The sequence below is a fragment of the Cryptomeria japonica genome, chromosome 3, assembly GCF_030272615.1.
Source record: "Cryptomeria japonica chromosome 3, Sugi_1.0, whole genome shotgun sequence".
Taxonomy (NCBI): domain Eukaryota; kingdom Viridiplantae; phylum Streptophyta; class Pinopsida; order Cupressales; family Cupressaceae; genus Cryptomeria; species Cryptomeria japonica.
This window is the reverse complement of record NC_081407.1, coordinates 659,402,374-659,418,009: the sequence shown is the minus strand read 5'-3', so window position 1 is coordinate 659,418,009 and position 15,636 is coordinate 659,402,374. Positions and strand designations below refer to the sequence as shown.

The window sequence follows — 15,636 nt, the reverse complement described above, 5'->3', positions numbered from 1 at the left end:
ATTTTACTGGTATATTACTTATGGAACTTACAACTACAATTTGTGCAACTTGTAACTGTAGACAATATAAAAGATGTAGTAAAACTATATATTGATTTATTTAGCCATTTCATTGATCTTACATATATCTTTAATTGACTATAAACAAACATTAATTTTTCTCACTTAATTTCCCTCCAATTCAAAAAGAAATTTTGAATCTCTCAACAAATGAATGCATTTTATCCTTGTACAACTTTCAAAACAAAGTAATTAAACAACAATAAAATACACTAAAGACTTTAATATCAATATGTAAACCAAACATTAATAACTATCAATATCAACAATACTGCCATATTATTTCAAACATTCCACCACAACTAATCCCTACAGAAACCTTATTTTTAAAAAAAATTCATAAAATTCAACCAAATTCTATTCTCAATCTAAATATTGGTCAAAGATTTGGTGGCCAAGCAACCTGACCGTTAGTGACCTTTTAATACCTTTGAACTTCTACACCTCTCTTGATTCTTTGTTAAGTTAATAATTTCTTCACGTGCCACTCCAGACAAAGGCTCTTTCTAAGCCCACATGACCAGGCGGCTACTTTTCACCCGCTAAATCTAGCAGGCGCTGACAAACGGCATATCAAAGTACACCTTAAAAAAATCAAAATCTAAGATTGTTATTGCAGGTGGAGTGATTGCGGAATTCGGTCATGAAACCTAACAAGCTGAAAATGCAGAAGCAAATCTTTCAGAGCGTATTCGTAGGAGTGGCGGTTCTTCTGCTGCCTCTGTTGCGTCCACATCTTTTCAATCCGCTTGGAAATGCTATGCCTTCACTTTTCTCGGTATGATTCTGCTTAATTTTTCTTTTTTTCTTTTCAAGCCATTTCAATTTTCGCGAGATTTGAACTCCCGACCTTGGCATATCCTCTGATCCGCGAAATAGATAGTTACTGTAGTGTGTCGAAATCGCCAAACTGGGAGGATATTTCTCTTTGCCTGGACCGAGCTAGAATAATCCCAAGGCAAGGTTCGATGAAGCACATTTGTGCTTCTAATCCCTTTTTTTTTCTTTTCTTTTTGGGTTATGGGTACTTAGCTAAGAGATGCTGTCGCAGTGGGTTAGGTCGTGGTTCAAACCTGTTTCAATACGATAAATTCTGTAGGATTTATTGCTGGACTACAGCCTTCAGGTCCTTTAAGTTATGCCAGTACTAAACACCTGGTATTGTTATTTTACATGGACTGCCTAGAACTAGAACCTGAGGACTTCCCATTACTGCGCTGAGGCACTCTACTAGTGAATTGTCTGGAGTGTGAATTGTTCTTCCAATAGCAATCATAGATTTTGCTACCGAATTCTCTGTAATTAATATTGTAGTTTTTTTAATTTACTATTAAATACGAACTGTCAACCGCCTATTAGCATCCTGGGGCACTCTATGACACGCAGGTACTGGGCCCTCTGCACTTTGGAATGCTGATTGCATTTTCAAAAAAAGAGTCACATAAAATTCCCAAGTACATTATTGATTCCGTTCCTCTTTGGACAGTAGAATATGAACACAAGCTCCAATTAGCAATGTCCAAACAGGTCCGTGGCATGTATATTTTGGAATTAAGTTTTTGGCAGAAAGACATTTGCCAAAGCTCTTCTAGATAACGCGTGGAACTATACAGGTTATCCAGACGAGCTTTTGCAAAATTAGGATGCTAGCTTTTCCATGTCGAGGAAACAGGGCAAAGCTGTCTTTGATAAACAGAAACAAAATCTTGCTCAGATATCTCAAATTCGTAAAAGTTATTTTCCCTCAGAAAAAGAAAGCACTTAGATATCAAAAAAGAGGCATGGCTGGACAGTTTGGTAGGAGAATAGAGAAAATATGATAGTACAATGCATACCTGTTACTTTGAAACAAAATTCAGTACAACATTGGGTTAATTAGTGTACGACAAGACTGAAACCCTTTCTCTGGCATGCGTCCTTGACAGCAGCCCTCTCTGCTTTGCGTCCTTTAACTGCATCTTTTGGCCCTGGTTTGCATCTTTCACAACTATCCCTCTTTCTATATACTTACTCTTCTCCTTCCTATTTCAGTTAACTAAAGCATAAAAACAACAAGAATCCTAAACTTGTATTGTAAGTAACATAATAACTATCCTTATTGCTAATGTAGTTTCCAGTGACAAAATGGCAGACATATCATATCACACAGAAGCACAACATTCTGATGTAAATTTACAGGAGTGAGGTTGTACACAGTTAAATTTGAGATCGTTCTTTTTTGGGAGGTTGGATCTTCTATGTTCCTTTGCCTTAGCTAGTCTCTCTTCAAATGCTTAACTGTCAAGTTGGCATATTACAGAAAATTTAAAGGAGTGGAATTTTTTTGGAAGTGAAGATTAGAAGGTGAATCTATTGAGCTCAAAAAAGACGAAAACGTAAGAAAACTTGTGTATTTAAGCTAATTCTGAGGACTTATAATTTGGCGAATCTAAAGAGGATATAATTTTGTATGGAAAGTTAGCAAACATTATTTGAAAAATTTGTTGATTGGCGTATTTATGTTCTCAATATCACTATAGGCAAAGTGCTTTATCATGCTATGCTATTGTAGCTTCACCAAAGGTGAAAACAAATAAAAAATTCTATCCTTTTCATCCTTAGGTATTGTATATCTATTAGTCTGACATTTGAGTTGGTCTAAGATAGTTCTCAATCATGCTCTCAACCATAGTTCATAGACTCAGACTCAGAGAGCACTCGGCAAGCCCAACGTTTTCAACTTCGCCCAAACTTGGCAAAGACTCGGCAAAAACCAAGGTTTATTTGAGGGGCAAATTCAAGGTTTTAAACTTTAAGAGAAAAAATCCTTGTGAAATAGGCATTTTAATTTTTAACCCATGTTTTAACTTGCTACAACACATTTTAACTTGTTCCAACATGTTTTAACCCACGTTGGCACATTTCAATCCCACATCGTAATTTTTCACCTCTGAATAGCTTGAAACCTGACAAGTACTCACAGGGTTTTCTATTTATGCTCCCAACATCATCATCTTCCACTTGATTTCCACCCTTATAGAAGCTTTATGATTGTGTTTAGTATTTTTGTTTCCTTCCAAGTCTCTTTGTCCATGTGGTTAGCCTGATTTATATTTTTGTTGGAGGATTTTGTATCAAAACCACAGAATCATTTTAGCTACCCAATATGGTAGAACGAGCCTTAGACTGAAACCTCTTCAGCTTAGAGGCAAGGACTAAGGGTATCCTTTCTGCCAAAGTCATCTAAGGCACAATCTTGACCTCATCCCTTATGGTATCAAGGTTTTGCACTCACCCACACTTGATCCTAGGTGGGCTCATTTAGAACCATTCAACTTTACTAGTAGACCACGGGCCCATTGACTGCTTGAATTTTTCTATTACATACTTCTTGATTTTCTGATTTTATTGACAACATAAATCTCTCTGTGGGCATTGACATATTAATTATTAACAAATTTATTTTTATTGTTTGAATAAGTGGTAAGTTATCTGCAATCGGGCAAATCTTGTAATGTTGTAGACTTGAGGTGGTAAGTGTTTAGTCAGAAAAATTCAAAATTGAAAGCAATAGTGGACAATTTGCTTAGGTAAGCTTGGGAAATTTTTCTATTACATACTTCTTGATTTTCTGATTTTATTGACAACATAAATCTCTTTGTGGGCATTAACATATTAATTATTAACAAATTTATTTTTATTGTTTGAATAAGTGGTAAGTTATTTGCAATCAAGTAAATCTTGTAATGATGTAGACTTGAGGTGGTAAGTGTTTGGTCAGGAAAATTCAAAATTGAAAGCAATAGTGGATAATTTGCTTAGGTGAGCTTGGGAAATGCTCTCTAAAATGGGGCCAAAACGAGTTCAGTTTCATTTTACAAACTGGAGATGATTAATCTATATAGCATTTCCTTTTTCTTCTTCTATGAGATCAAAAATCCAATTAGTTACTCGAGAGCTTCCCTTCCCTTATAAAATTTACAGTTTTCTCTAGAGTGTTGTTGGGTGAATATTTTGTCACTAGCGTACCAATGACAAAATATATAATTCACACACGGCTGTGTTGAGAAATTAATCTCTCCTCTCAGCAAGGGGAGGTTCCCTTTGAAATTTCTTCTCTAATTAACAAGAAACTAAAATCCGTGGGTAAGTTTCGGGCATATAACTCTTTTTTTTCGGAGTTTATGTATTTTCCCTCCACTGTTACAATTGTCTATCACTTATGATACTTAAAGAAATGAACAAACTACTCCAACAAATTAAACCAAAACTTACAATCAAGAAGCACAGAGTCTTTCTTGAATGTAATTCTAACTAAGCTAATGATTACAAATGATAAGAAATTTAACTTGCAGCTCAAAGTCTTCAAGTATAATTTCTCAATCCCTTAAAACTACAAGTAATAGTAGCAATACAAAGCCTATCACTAATCACTTAACATCAAAAAATTTCCCAAATATGCAAATAGCACTAAGTCTACTTATCACAATTGGAAAGCTCTATTACTCACATAAACAATATCACCAATACCAAGGAAGTAAAGAACATATATAAGCAATGAACATAGGAACATTAACTCATATAAACAATCTTTGATACAACACAAAGTTTGAGATCAAATAGTATTGCTTTCTTTATTTTCTTGATTGAATCTTTACAACAAAAAGCTCAAAGTCTTAATTGAGGCAAAAATTCGGCAGAGTCTTGCTTAGCATAAATAAAAGATAAATATTTACAAATAAGGGTCCCCTTTATATAGAAAAAGAGTGGAGAATAATGTGGGCACGATTGATTAATTCAACTACATAGTCCCACTTGACTACAACTTATGCATAAAGAAAATGTGCAGCTGCGAGTTTTCTCGCAGCATCTAAAAATGCAACTACATGAAAACTTAGTGTCGATGTGACCACTTTATTCTTCTTTCCCCTCCTCATTACTTTTCTTGAATTCTTCAAACTGGGACAAGACAACTTCTATTTCGGCTTTGTTCGGCATGATGGTGGAACTGGAAATGGCTTACTGATTATTAGAAGAATAATATCATTAGGCGAGATGAAAATCCAGAGTCAAACGGGACTTATGAAAAAGATTATAAAAAATTAGCAGGTCAGAGAAAAAAGTCCGACATGTCAATTAGAGGAATAAGGCTCACTGCATGTCGGACTTTAAAGTCCGACATGTCAGTTAGGGGAAAAACTCAGTTTGGTAGGTCGGAGAAAAAAGTTCGACTTGCACTCTAAAGGTTTGGGAAATTCTATTGACACATCGGACTTTAAAGTCCGATGTGTCGACTAAAAGTCAGTCGGTTGACATGTTGGGTTTTAAAACCCGACCTGTCAGTTGAGAAAGTAACAAAGGACTGACATGTCGGGTTTTAAAACCCGACCTGTCAGTTGAGAAAGTAGCAAAGGATTGACATGTCGGGTTTTAAAATCCGACTTGTCAGTCGAGGAAGAGCAAAGAAAAACCCTCGCATGTTGGGGTTTATAACCCGACATGCCGGTTGGGGGTATTTCGCTCGCATGTTGGGGTTTATAACCCGACATGCCAGTTGGGGGTATTTCGACCTCACATGTCGGGGTTTAAACCCCGACATGTGAGTTGGGAAAGTGGCAAGACTATGCACATCGGACTTTAGAGCACAAACTAACTCCTTGCAGGTCGGACTTTAAAGTCCGATTTGCAGGCAAATAAAAGCTACCCGACTGCAAGTTGGACTTTAAAATCCGACCCGTCAGTCACTTAAAACAAGGGAAACTGACACATCAGACTTTAAAGTATGATATGCTGACATGACTCACTGAAGGTCGGACTTTAAAGTCCGACCTGTCAGTCAAATCATAAAAACTTTCTAATTTCTAAACGACCAAACATAAAGACAAAAAACGAAAAGCGACTAATCGACTAGGTCGATTAGCCTGTCCCAAAGCTCGTGAGGTACGAAACAGATGAGTTTCGTAGGGTTGCTTCATGATTTTGGCCGCGCCAAAATCGAGGACAACAAGTGTTTCACTTAAGTTGAGAAGGAAGCTAACTTATCACACTATCATAACCCATGAGGTCTAGGTTAATTGAAAACCAATTCTTCTGGCATTAAGGCAACCAATTTACCATTCCATCGTTGCTGATCTGATTTAGGATTTGTTGAAAACTTGAAAGCCACCTCTTCTGCTAAGAAGGTACCCTACTCACAACACCATCGCAGTTTGGATCTAGCACTCATTAAATTGTACTGTACTGTTTGAGTAGGTAAATTTTGCTGCTGGTTGCTGTGTATTCTCATCTTGACCTTTTTGGTTCATGGATGTTTAATTACTTTCTGAAAAGTCTCTATGAATATGATTTTTGTCTTTATTTTCTTCATGCCTTTGTAATTTAAGGGCTTCTCAATGTTTGCAATTTTTCTAGAAGAAAAATGTTTTGGATATCAAAAGAGTAGCTTTGCCTACAATTGGCTCACTTGTTCATCTGGTTATACTTCCTGATGGGGCTTCAGTCTTCCCTAGCAAAAGTTTGAGGCAGTTGCATAAGTATTTCTAGCCAAGTTGGTCTTTTGATTAACTTGCTGTATGATTTTGCAGGAATGGAAAGCACCTAAAGCTAGATATCCTGCTTTACTGGAAGCTGTTTCAAAGTCTAGACTTGTAAGCATGCAATTTGGTAAACTTTAATTTCTTTGTAACTAAACTTCCTTAAAGATGTTAATAAGTTCCTGAAAGTTTTTTGGTTCTTTTCACTTAAAGTTGGAGGGGGAGCCTTCTGATCTTTGGGAGACATTGCCAAATCAAGGCTGGCAACCTTGTACTGAAAGATTGACCTCGTCCAGTAAGTATTGTAGAGTGTAAAGTAGTAAGCCTTTGTGGAAAGGTCTGGAATGCATTATTTGTGGAAACAGTTGATTTGCATTGATTGACATATTGATAATTTAGAATTTACAACTGTTTCAATCAAAGGATTACAGACTTGCAGTTGACAATTTTTTAGTGGGTACAGTAATGTTTCTGGTTGTACTTTATTCCATTATAAGGGCATTGATGTGAAAGACTAATGATAGTGAATATTGCTGCATAACTCGAAATAGAACCTCCTGGAAAGACGCAAGGATATCTCCAAGTTTTCCTGGAAGGGGGTCTCAATCAACAACGAATGGGGGTCAGTGTGCTATGCTTGCAATTAATTTGTCTATTGTGTAGTTTAATTTCTATGATTAATCTCTGAAAGCTATCTTTGGTTATTTTTGGTCAAAGGCTGGCATAATTATGTTACAAACAGAGTGCATAAAAAATATTCTCATTTGTTTCTTGTTTGTTATGAAGATATGCGATGCAGTTGCTGTTGCTTGTGTAGTTTAATTTCTATGATTAATCTCTGAAAACTATCTTTTGTTATTTTTGGTCATAAGCTGGCATAATTATGTTACAAACAGAGTACATAAAAAATATTCTCATTTGTTTCTTGTTTGTTATGAAGATATGCGATGCAGTTGCTGTTGCTAAAATCTTGAATGCTACATTGGTTGTTCCTCATTTTGATATGAATCCTGTTTGGCGAGATTCAAGGTATTTTGTCACTGTTTGTAACTTGTTTTCTTTTACCCTTACAATTAAGAACACAAATTTTAGACATTTGTGTGGGGGTACATGTGCATTTGCACAAAAATTTATTACAAATAATGAGGGGAAATGGTCAAGATGAAGTCCATGATGTTTTTGCAGCTCATTTGCAGATATTTTTGATGTGGATCACTTTATACAAACTCTAAAGGATGATGTGACTATAGTGAAAGACTTACCAAGAGAATTTCGCTGGAGCACTCGAGAATATTATGCAACAGGAATTCGAGATACAAGGGTGAAGACAGCACCTGTCCATGCTCCAGCCAACTGGTTTCTAGAGAATGTGCTTCCTGTATTGAAGAGGTAACAATGAAATATGGAATGTCTTAATGTGTACTGTTCTTCTGTTCGTACGGTAAGAGTATTTGTTTTATGATTGTAACCATGCCAATGATTGAAGACCAACACATTGTCTGCATCTAGCAATAAACAACCTTAGCTAGACATCATTGGTGACCTTGTCAATAAAAGGGGTTCAGTTAACAGAGTCTTAGTTTATCAGGATAAATTTTAAACCAATGCTTGGCTACATCTTGTAATCAGACAACCTTGCTAGACATCATTGGCAACCTTGTCAATGAAAGGGGTTCAGCTTTAACAGAGAGCCTTAGTTTATTAGGAGAAACATTTTGTTGCACCACCAATACCATAGGTTAGCAGATACAATTTTTTCATTAGAGTCCTTATAGTTGCTCTTAGTAATGAAAAGCTAAGTTGCCAAATTGGATACAGGTATGTAGGTACAACAAACTTTCTGGGTGTGTTTGGGTACGTCCATAGAAAGACATATATAAATCATAAATATATACATATTTGTAGCCTGAAAACAAGAATTAAATTTAGAATACCACATATCATGCATATTGTAATGTCCCCTACTAGGAGTAAGCCTATTTCCCATAATTAAACCATATTTCACTGCACTTATCATGCCTTCAATCCAATTATTGAAACTAGAGAGCAATCAATTATTCATAATACGATCATTAATTATTTTTAGGCCTCATTGTTATTTCCTCCTAACCCTAACGAAGGACAGGGATTTACTGTCATAGCGCTTGGAAACCAGTCTACAATAGGTTCCCATAAGGTTTCAGGACTCCCTCCATACCCCATCTTGGGCTTACCTATCTTGTGAGGATTTACTCCACCTCTCACTACACAAACCAACCTATCCTCTCACAGGCAATAGCGAATGATTAAAGTCTAGGCTATTAATATAATAGTTTTTCATGTACTATGAATGTATATGAAATTAAGTATGACTGTCATAGATATTGCAGTCTATATTAATATTACTATTAAATTCTGCATAAGAACATTACCAGGCTTCATATATTAAGCATACATGTTAAGCACATGCCCACACATACTATTGATGTGTTTTTTATGCACTATGCAACATTGAATAAAAACTAAGTATTCTATCCTCTCTTGAACAAAATCTTCCCAAGTGCTAAATTGTGTGATCAAATGGGATGACTCCAAGGTTTTGAATGTCAGGTCTTGACGTGCTCTTAGATAGACTCAGTGTATGGGATGTGATATTGCTGGATGCACAAGGGGGACGTATGTTGATACTTGAATGTTTGAATGCTGCTGGAACGTAGAAATTCATTTAACTTAAAAAAGATAAAAAGGATGAGGGTTTAGGAAGCTAATCTAATCTTAAAAATGTAAGAAACCACAAATGACTAAGTGAAATTCAACTAGACTTTGCTTTGCCATGCAAAACAACAACTCCACAAAGTTTAGTGCGATCTTCTAAGAAGAGCAAAATGATGTTCAAATCGCTACTGAGGACATAGACACCATCTAGACGATGCATATCATTGAAGAAGTAGCAATTGAAGTTAAGCTCCACTAATGAGTTTAGTTGACTACGCAAGATACTTCACAATCAATGAAATACTAGTAGTATGAAAATAAGAGCTTCACCATCAATCATGCACAAAAATCTTCCATCCATGTAATTATCACCATATAACATGAGGATATAACGAGAAACAATGCAATTATGTAGAAGAAACAACACATGCCACCATAACTTCAATGAAAAGGATGTTTATTTACAAACTTGGCAACAATTTCTGCCTTCTCCTCCTCTACTTCTAACTTCTGCTCTTGATCTCCTAACTATTGAACTATTAACCTGCTATTAACCTTTACAAATGAGGAAGTGAAGCCTTATATAGTGCTCTTATTACAATTGAATGACTCAGATTGATTCACAATCAATGGCCAAGGTTACAAGATGAAAACCCTAATTAGGGTTTGTTACACCCATTACAAAGAATTTAATTCTCGACCAATGATAAAATTACAAATATAGGACACACCTTGAATGTTTTTGACCAATGAATGATGAGGGTAGGTGCATCGAACTTTGTGCCTTCATGTGGTAGTCATCCAACTCGTTGGATGAGCTAGGTGCATTGAACTTGGACACCTTATCTTGAAATGATATGATTGGATAGGTGATGACTAGGTGCCACCTCAGCTTGCTTTTGTAACTCATCACAAGTGGTAGGTGATTTAGGCATATCTCTTGATACTCAACATTTCCAAGCTCATTTATGAATAAGACAAAGGTAGGAGATATTCCCAAATTGCATCATCCTTGGGGATCAATCTTTCTAACTTTGATTAACTCTTTTAGAACTATCTCATATCTTGATCACCTTTGCATCCTCTTCCTCTTCTATAATAATTCCTTCCTTATGATGTCTTTAACTTGTCTTTGAACTCTTCTATGTGGCGAAATCTCTCTTTTCATGAAGCTAGCTGGCATCCTCACATTGCATATAGCTCCCTAGCTTGAAGTATAATGTTTGGTATTTTGGTCCCCTTGTTTTCCTTCTTTGTCTTCCTTGGTTGGTCTTTCTTTCTTCTTTGTTTTGTTTTTTTCCCTCTTTTTTGTTTTTGTTTATCCTTGTTTTTTTGTTTTTGTGTTTGTTTTGTTCTTTTTGCTTTAACTTTGGTTCTTATATATATATTTATTTGCATTCAGTTTGCTTTATTTTTGTTTATTTTTTCTTCCTCTTCTTAGTTGTAATTGTGTTATTTGTTGGTTCCCCTTTTGGTGTTTATTTTATTTATATTTTTTTGGCTCCCAGTTCTTTGTGCTTCTGTCCTTGTGCTTGTTCTTCCATCTTTTTTATCTTGTAGGTCTGCTAATATCCTCATATTTTGTTCTCTTGCTCTCTCACTTTCTCTTTTGCCTTGATGATGGATCATGGTGTTTGATTCGAAATGTTGGCAACATTAAAATCTACACGGTCGAATCGAGAAGAATAACAAGCATATTATTATGGATTGTCAAAATTTAAGGAATTCAATGTTGAAAGAGTGAAGTATATGTGTTAGCTTCCTTTGATGTTGTGCCCTACACTTGCTTTATAGTGTCACTAGAGGGTCGGGGATTTAGATCCCAATTGGAAGTACCTAAGAGATGGCCGGTCTTTTTAAGGGTCATTGACCGTGAGTGAAGGCAGGCCGGGGTTTTGAGGGGTCATAGGAAGTGACCTCTCTTGTTCAATTTCGTGAGTTGTGGCACTTACCTTACTCATTTCAAGGGTCCTTCATCATTAACCAAGCCTCCTGATGATTGCCTCAGCCTTCACACTGATTGGCATTCATCAAACATCTCAATTCTTATGACTGACCTCCACACTTACCCCTATCATTTCTATCTCTGATAATGATGATCAAATGAAATGATGATCAAATATCATCCATTGCTAAGGCATTGAAAAGCTACATTGAAAAGCTACATTGAACTCAATTTTACTTAAGAGAGGATGATTTGATTACTTCCTGACAACTTGGGGCACTATATTTCCTTAAGTAAAAGGTAAATAGCCAAAGACACTACTAGATGACTAAACTAAGACAACTAACTTAGAAAACCGAAAAAAGTGAGGGTCCCCATTTGCAATGGGGCAATGTGTGAAAGCATCACAACATCTAGCGCCACCTTGAACAAATGTTTCTGAACATTTCAAAGATTAATACCCAATTCACTCTTAGAACCTCCGGAAATTCAACCCAATCTATCAAAAGACTAGGAAACATACTCAAGGTGGAAGAAGAATCTCGAACCAGATCAAGGCACTTAATCTTTGATTACCCACATGTGTGCAAATGCATTCAATTTGACTCACAAGAACATTGCGACTCGTAGAATCCTCCATGACTAGCTACATAGTTTATCCTAACTTCATAAGCATCTTGGATAGAGCCTTGCTGCCAGCGAGCGTCTATAGCCTTGACGAGGTTATTGCTGTAATCTCACGAATATTGCTCCATTGCCAATCGGGCGTCCATAGCCCCGATGGAGTTACTCGCATATTCCCGAAGCCAAACACTTTGATATTTTATTTTCATTTCATTTCTTCTCTTCTTTTGATTTTCTCTCTTTTTTTTGGTACTTTTATCTTTTCACATATTTTCCACATTTGGCTTGTAAGCAGTGAAGCTCACTTGGGTTTGAGAAATACAATGGCGTTGAAGCAAGATTTTAGATTTTTCACTAGCCACGATTTCACCTAAGAAACCACAATGACTTAGAGAAATTGATTAAGTGTGTAAAATATGGTAATTGAAAGATGTCGGTATCAAGACGCAATAAATGATTCTCTTCCAAGTCAAGTACAAGTCCTAACCAAATGATAAAGTTGAAGAATGACCTCGAATTCTAAAGCACTTCATAATTAGATATCTAGGAAATGGACCAAACATAAGATTCAAATGAGCCAGCATGTGAGAAAACAATGCAAATGCCTTTCTCACAAATGAAGGCTCCCACTTATGACACCTAAACTAAGCAAATCGATCAACTCTTAAGAAAACTAAAACTAAAGCAAACTAAATTAAGCTTAAAGAAAGCTAATGACTAACCTACTTGAGCCACCGAAGACTCTTAAGTCAATTGACTCAAGGCAAACTAAGAACCTGGCTCAACAAAGGCAAACTAACTAAAACACACAAAAGAAAACCTACCTAAACTATATACAAAACTCCTAGAGCGGAATCGACTCAAAAAAGCGAAATATATACATCTTTACATAATTTCTTAGGATATGCATCAAGAGCATGGTGAAGGTGTTGGTTTGAAGACGGGAAAACTCATCCTTAAATTTAGAGAGGTATGCTCTCACAATGCAAGTCTCATACTCGGGCAAAACTCCACTCAAAATGAACAGTTGGGGTAATTCATTAGGTCCATGATCTATCCATATGCAAGTTGTTTTCCCAAAACCCCTATAATCAAAATCATAATAAATTTCAAAACTAGGATTAAGGAAAGAGACAACTTGATGTTGTTTGTGCTCGGATGGAAATTCTTGTTCACCCTCTACCAGTGCATTACAAGAAGAGAGATCATTAGCCACTTGAGGAGGTCACCATTGGTGATGGATTACTCCACTTACATTTTTGACATGTAAATTCTTACTTGCTGGTCCCCTTTGAATCTTTAGGAGTGAACTTAGCACAACCTCGAATTGCTCTTCACCCTTCACTTCCATGGTGACAATAGGCCCAATATCTTGCATAAACCAAGTCTTTATGAAACTCCATAAGCATATGTTTAAAAATGAGTGTCTCCTTAAGTGGTTGATCTTCAAAAATTTCCTTTGATGGTTGCTCAAATGCTGACATTGATGGTAGCACCACCTCAAAGTGCCTTTCGCTCTTTAGCTCCATTTGTTCATCTTCAAGGATGCCTGAATGTTCTTCCTTTAGGACAGCTTGAAGCTCATCTGATTCCTCTTCTTGTAGCAAGGATAGATGCTTATTTGAATCTTCATCAAGGGTTACTTCCTCTCGAAGTTTATTGAAGTCACTTGTTCTTGGAATGGTGAAATGTCAAGCGATTGTGAATCGTGATGCTTCTCTAAGTATCTATGCCTTCTGCTATGTTTTCCTTCTCAACTTCCTGGTAATCTTCACAAGTATCCATGTTTTGTAGAACTTCATGCCTTGGTGTCTCCATACATTGGTCTTCACTTACCACTATCCTGCTGACTTGAATGTCTTCCACTTTTTTCTTCAACTTCCTTGGAGACAAGGTTACCGTCAACTATGATGTCTTGATTACTTAGCTCATCAATACCATCTTCTTGCAATTCATCCAATAATGCTTTAGGAGGTCAAAGTTGATGATGAATCATGCCTCTTGCAGCAACTCGCTTGTCTTGGAACAATGTCGACAGTGACTCCTCTTGAACTTCTTCCATGAGATCCTTTAGCACCCCCTCAAATAGCATGATGGTGATGAGTCTTTGAGCTTTCCTCGATGTTCTTCATATTTGGGCTCACTTGTGATGACTCGTAGTTCTCCATTCAACATCTCCATTTGATTATTTTCTCCTTCAAGGCTGCTACTTGAAATTTTTTGCAATTCATTCTCAAAGATCTCCTTTTGTTGCATGAATGAAAATTCCTCAAGGAATTCCTCCTCCTACAATGGATGTGAATCACTGTCTTCCTTGATTGCCGAACTAACAAATTGGTCATCATTTACCACTATCCCACCAGCTTGAACATTCTCAATTATTTCTTCAACTTGCATTCCAACGTACTCCTCTTTAGGTGCAAGGCATGGAAAGCTATCCATTGCAATACATTGATCATCAGGTCGACTTGTGTCATCGACTTGCAATTGGCTTCCTTCACTGTCAGATGATGTAGCAATGCCTTGTTCATGTATTCTTCTATACTTGTTAGCTACAAGGTAGGCACTCCAAATTTTGTCAGTGCTGCACTCATTTGATGCCTCAGTTATTCCATATTGACACTTAACTTGATTGATAACCTCCTGGCATAATGGGCAAGTAAACTAGGAATGAGGTTTGTTATGAATCTTACACCACTGGAGTAGCAATATCCTTTCCAAGCATAATTTCTTGTCGAGGCTCAACTGATTTTCAATCATCCCCCTAAACCTTGTGAAGTTGTCATTGCATTGTGGAGCACTGAAATTGCTAGATTCTATGAAATCCACTGGCTTAGCTATATCCCAAAAGAAGATTTTTCCTTGTAATGCTAGCTCAATTCTTGACAAGAATGTCAAGTAATGCAACTCATCATGTTCATTTGTCTTATGAATTCTACATTGCCTTGGTGATGCAAGCTCAGATAGACACATTGTGAGGATGAAGTTGTGCATTCAGTCTCCACCAAAGTTGGGGAATATCAACTTGCTGGTCATCTTGGCGAGACTATTGCTGCTCAATTGAGAAATCTTATCCTTCGGAATTTTTTGATTTTTTTTTTTTTTTTTTGAATAAGAGAGATCTATCAAATCTCAAATCTGGCTTTGAAAGCTCAATTGGTTCCAGCTTCATGAACTGCTTCCTTTCTTTTGCAAGTCCAACTGATGACCCAATGTTCTTTCCTTCCTCCTATGACAACTCTATCAAGTGTTGAGGATGACTTCCCACTGATCTTCCATTGGATTCACTTGTTCAAAATTTCACATTCATGTATTCACTGTTGGCCCTCCCTCTAGTGCCAATTTTGTTGATGTGTTTTTTATGCACTATGCAACACAGAATAAAATACTAAGTATTCTATCCTCTCTTGAACAAAATCTTACCAAGTGTTAAATTGTGTGATCAAATGGGATGACTCCAAGCAACCGAATGTCAAGTCTTGACATGCCCTTGAAATGATGTGATTGGATAGGTGATTACTAGGCACCACCTCAGCTTGCTTTTGTAACTCATCACAAGTGGTAGGTGATTTAGGCATATCTCTTGATACCTTAGATACGGATTCTTTGCAAAAATCTCTGGGTTCGGGTTCTGATTCTGCCCCGGTCCTAGTCTGAGCCTGATTTCGCTTGGGCAAGACCCACAGAGGACCCAACCACCTAGGAAGGACCCGAGAGGAATCCACGGGGAACCTAGGCGGACCTTGGAGAACCAAGGCTTGTAATTTTTATTTTTATTGTGTCATGACATTTTCACATTTT

At 36.8% G+C, this 15,636-nt stretch overlaps 1 protein-coding gene across 1 annotated transcript in view; it reads left to right on the top strand.

The window, feature by feature from the left end:
• The first annotated feature begins 579 nt into the window (after nt 1–579).
• LOC131033785 (O-fucosyltransferase 31) overlaps nt 580–15,636 on the top strand; it is a 67,493-nt gene continuing 52,436 nt past the window's right edge. Inside the window, exons 1-6 of the mRNA XM_057965074.2 lie at nt 580–838; nt 6,624–6,686; nt 6,786–6,867; nt 7,124–7,194; nt 7,513–7,601; nt 7,758–7,961. Of these exons, the coding sequence (XP_057821057.2) occupies nt 704–838; nt 6,624–6,686; nt 6,786–6,867; nt 7,124–7,194; nt 7,513–7,601; nt 7,758–7,961 (644 nt within the window). The 5' untranslated portion in view covers nt 580–703. The remainder of the gene's footprint in view (nt 839–6,623; nt 6,687–6,785; nt 6,868–7,123; nt 7,195–7,512; nt 7,602–7,757; nt 7,962–15,636) is intronic.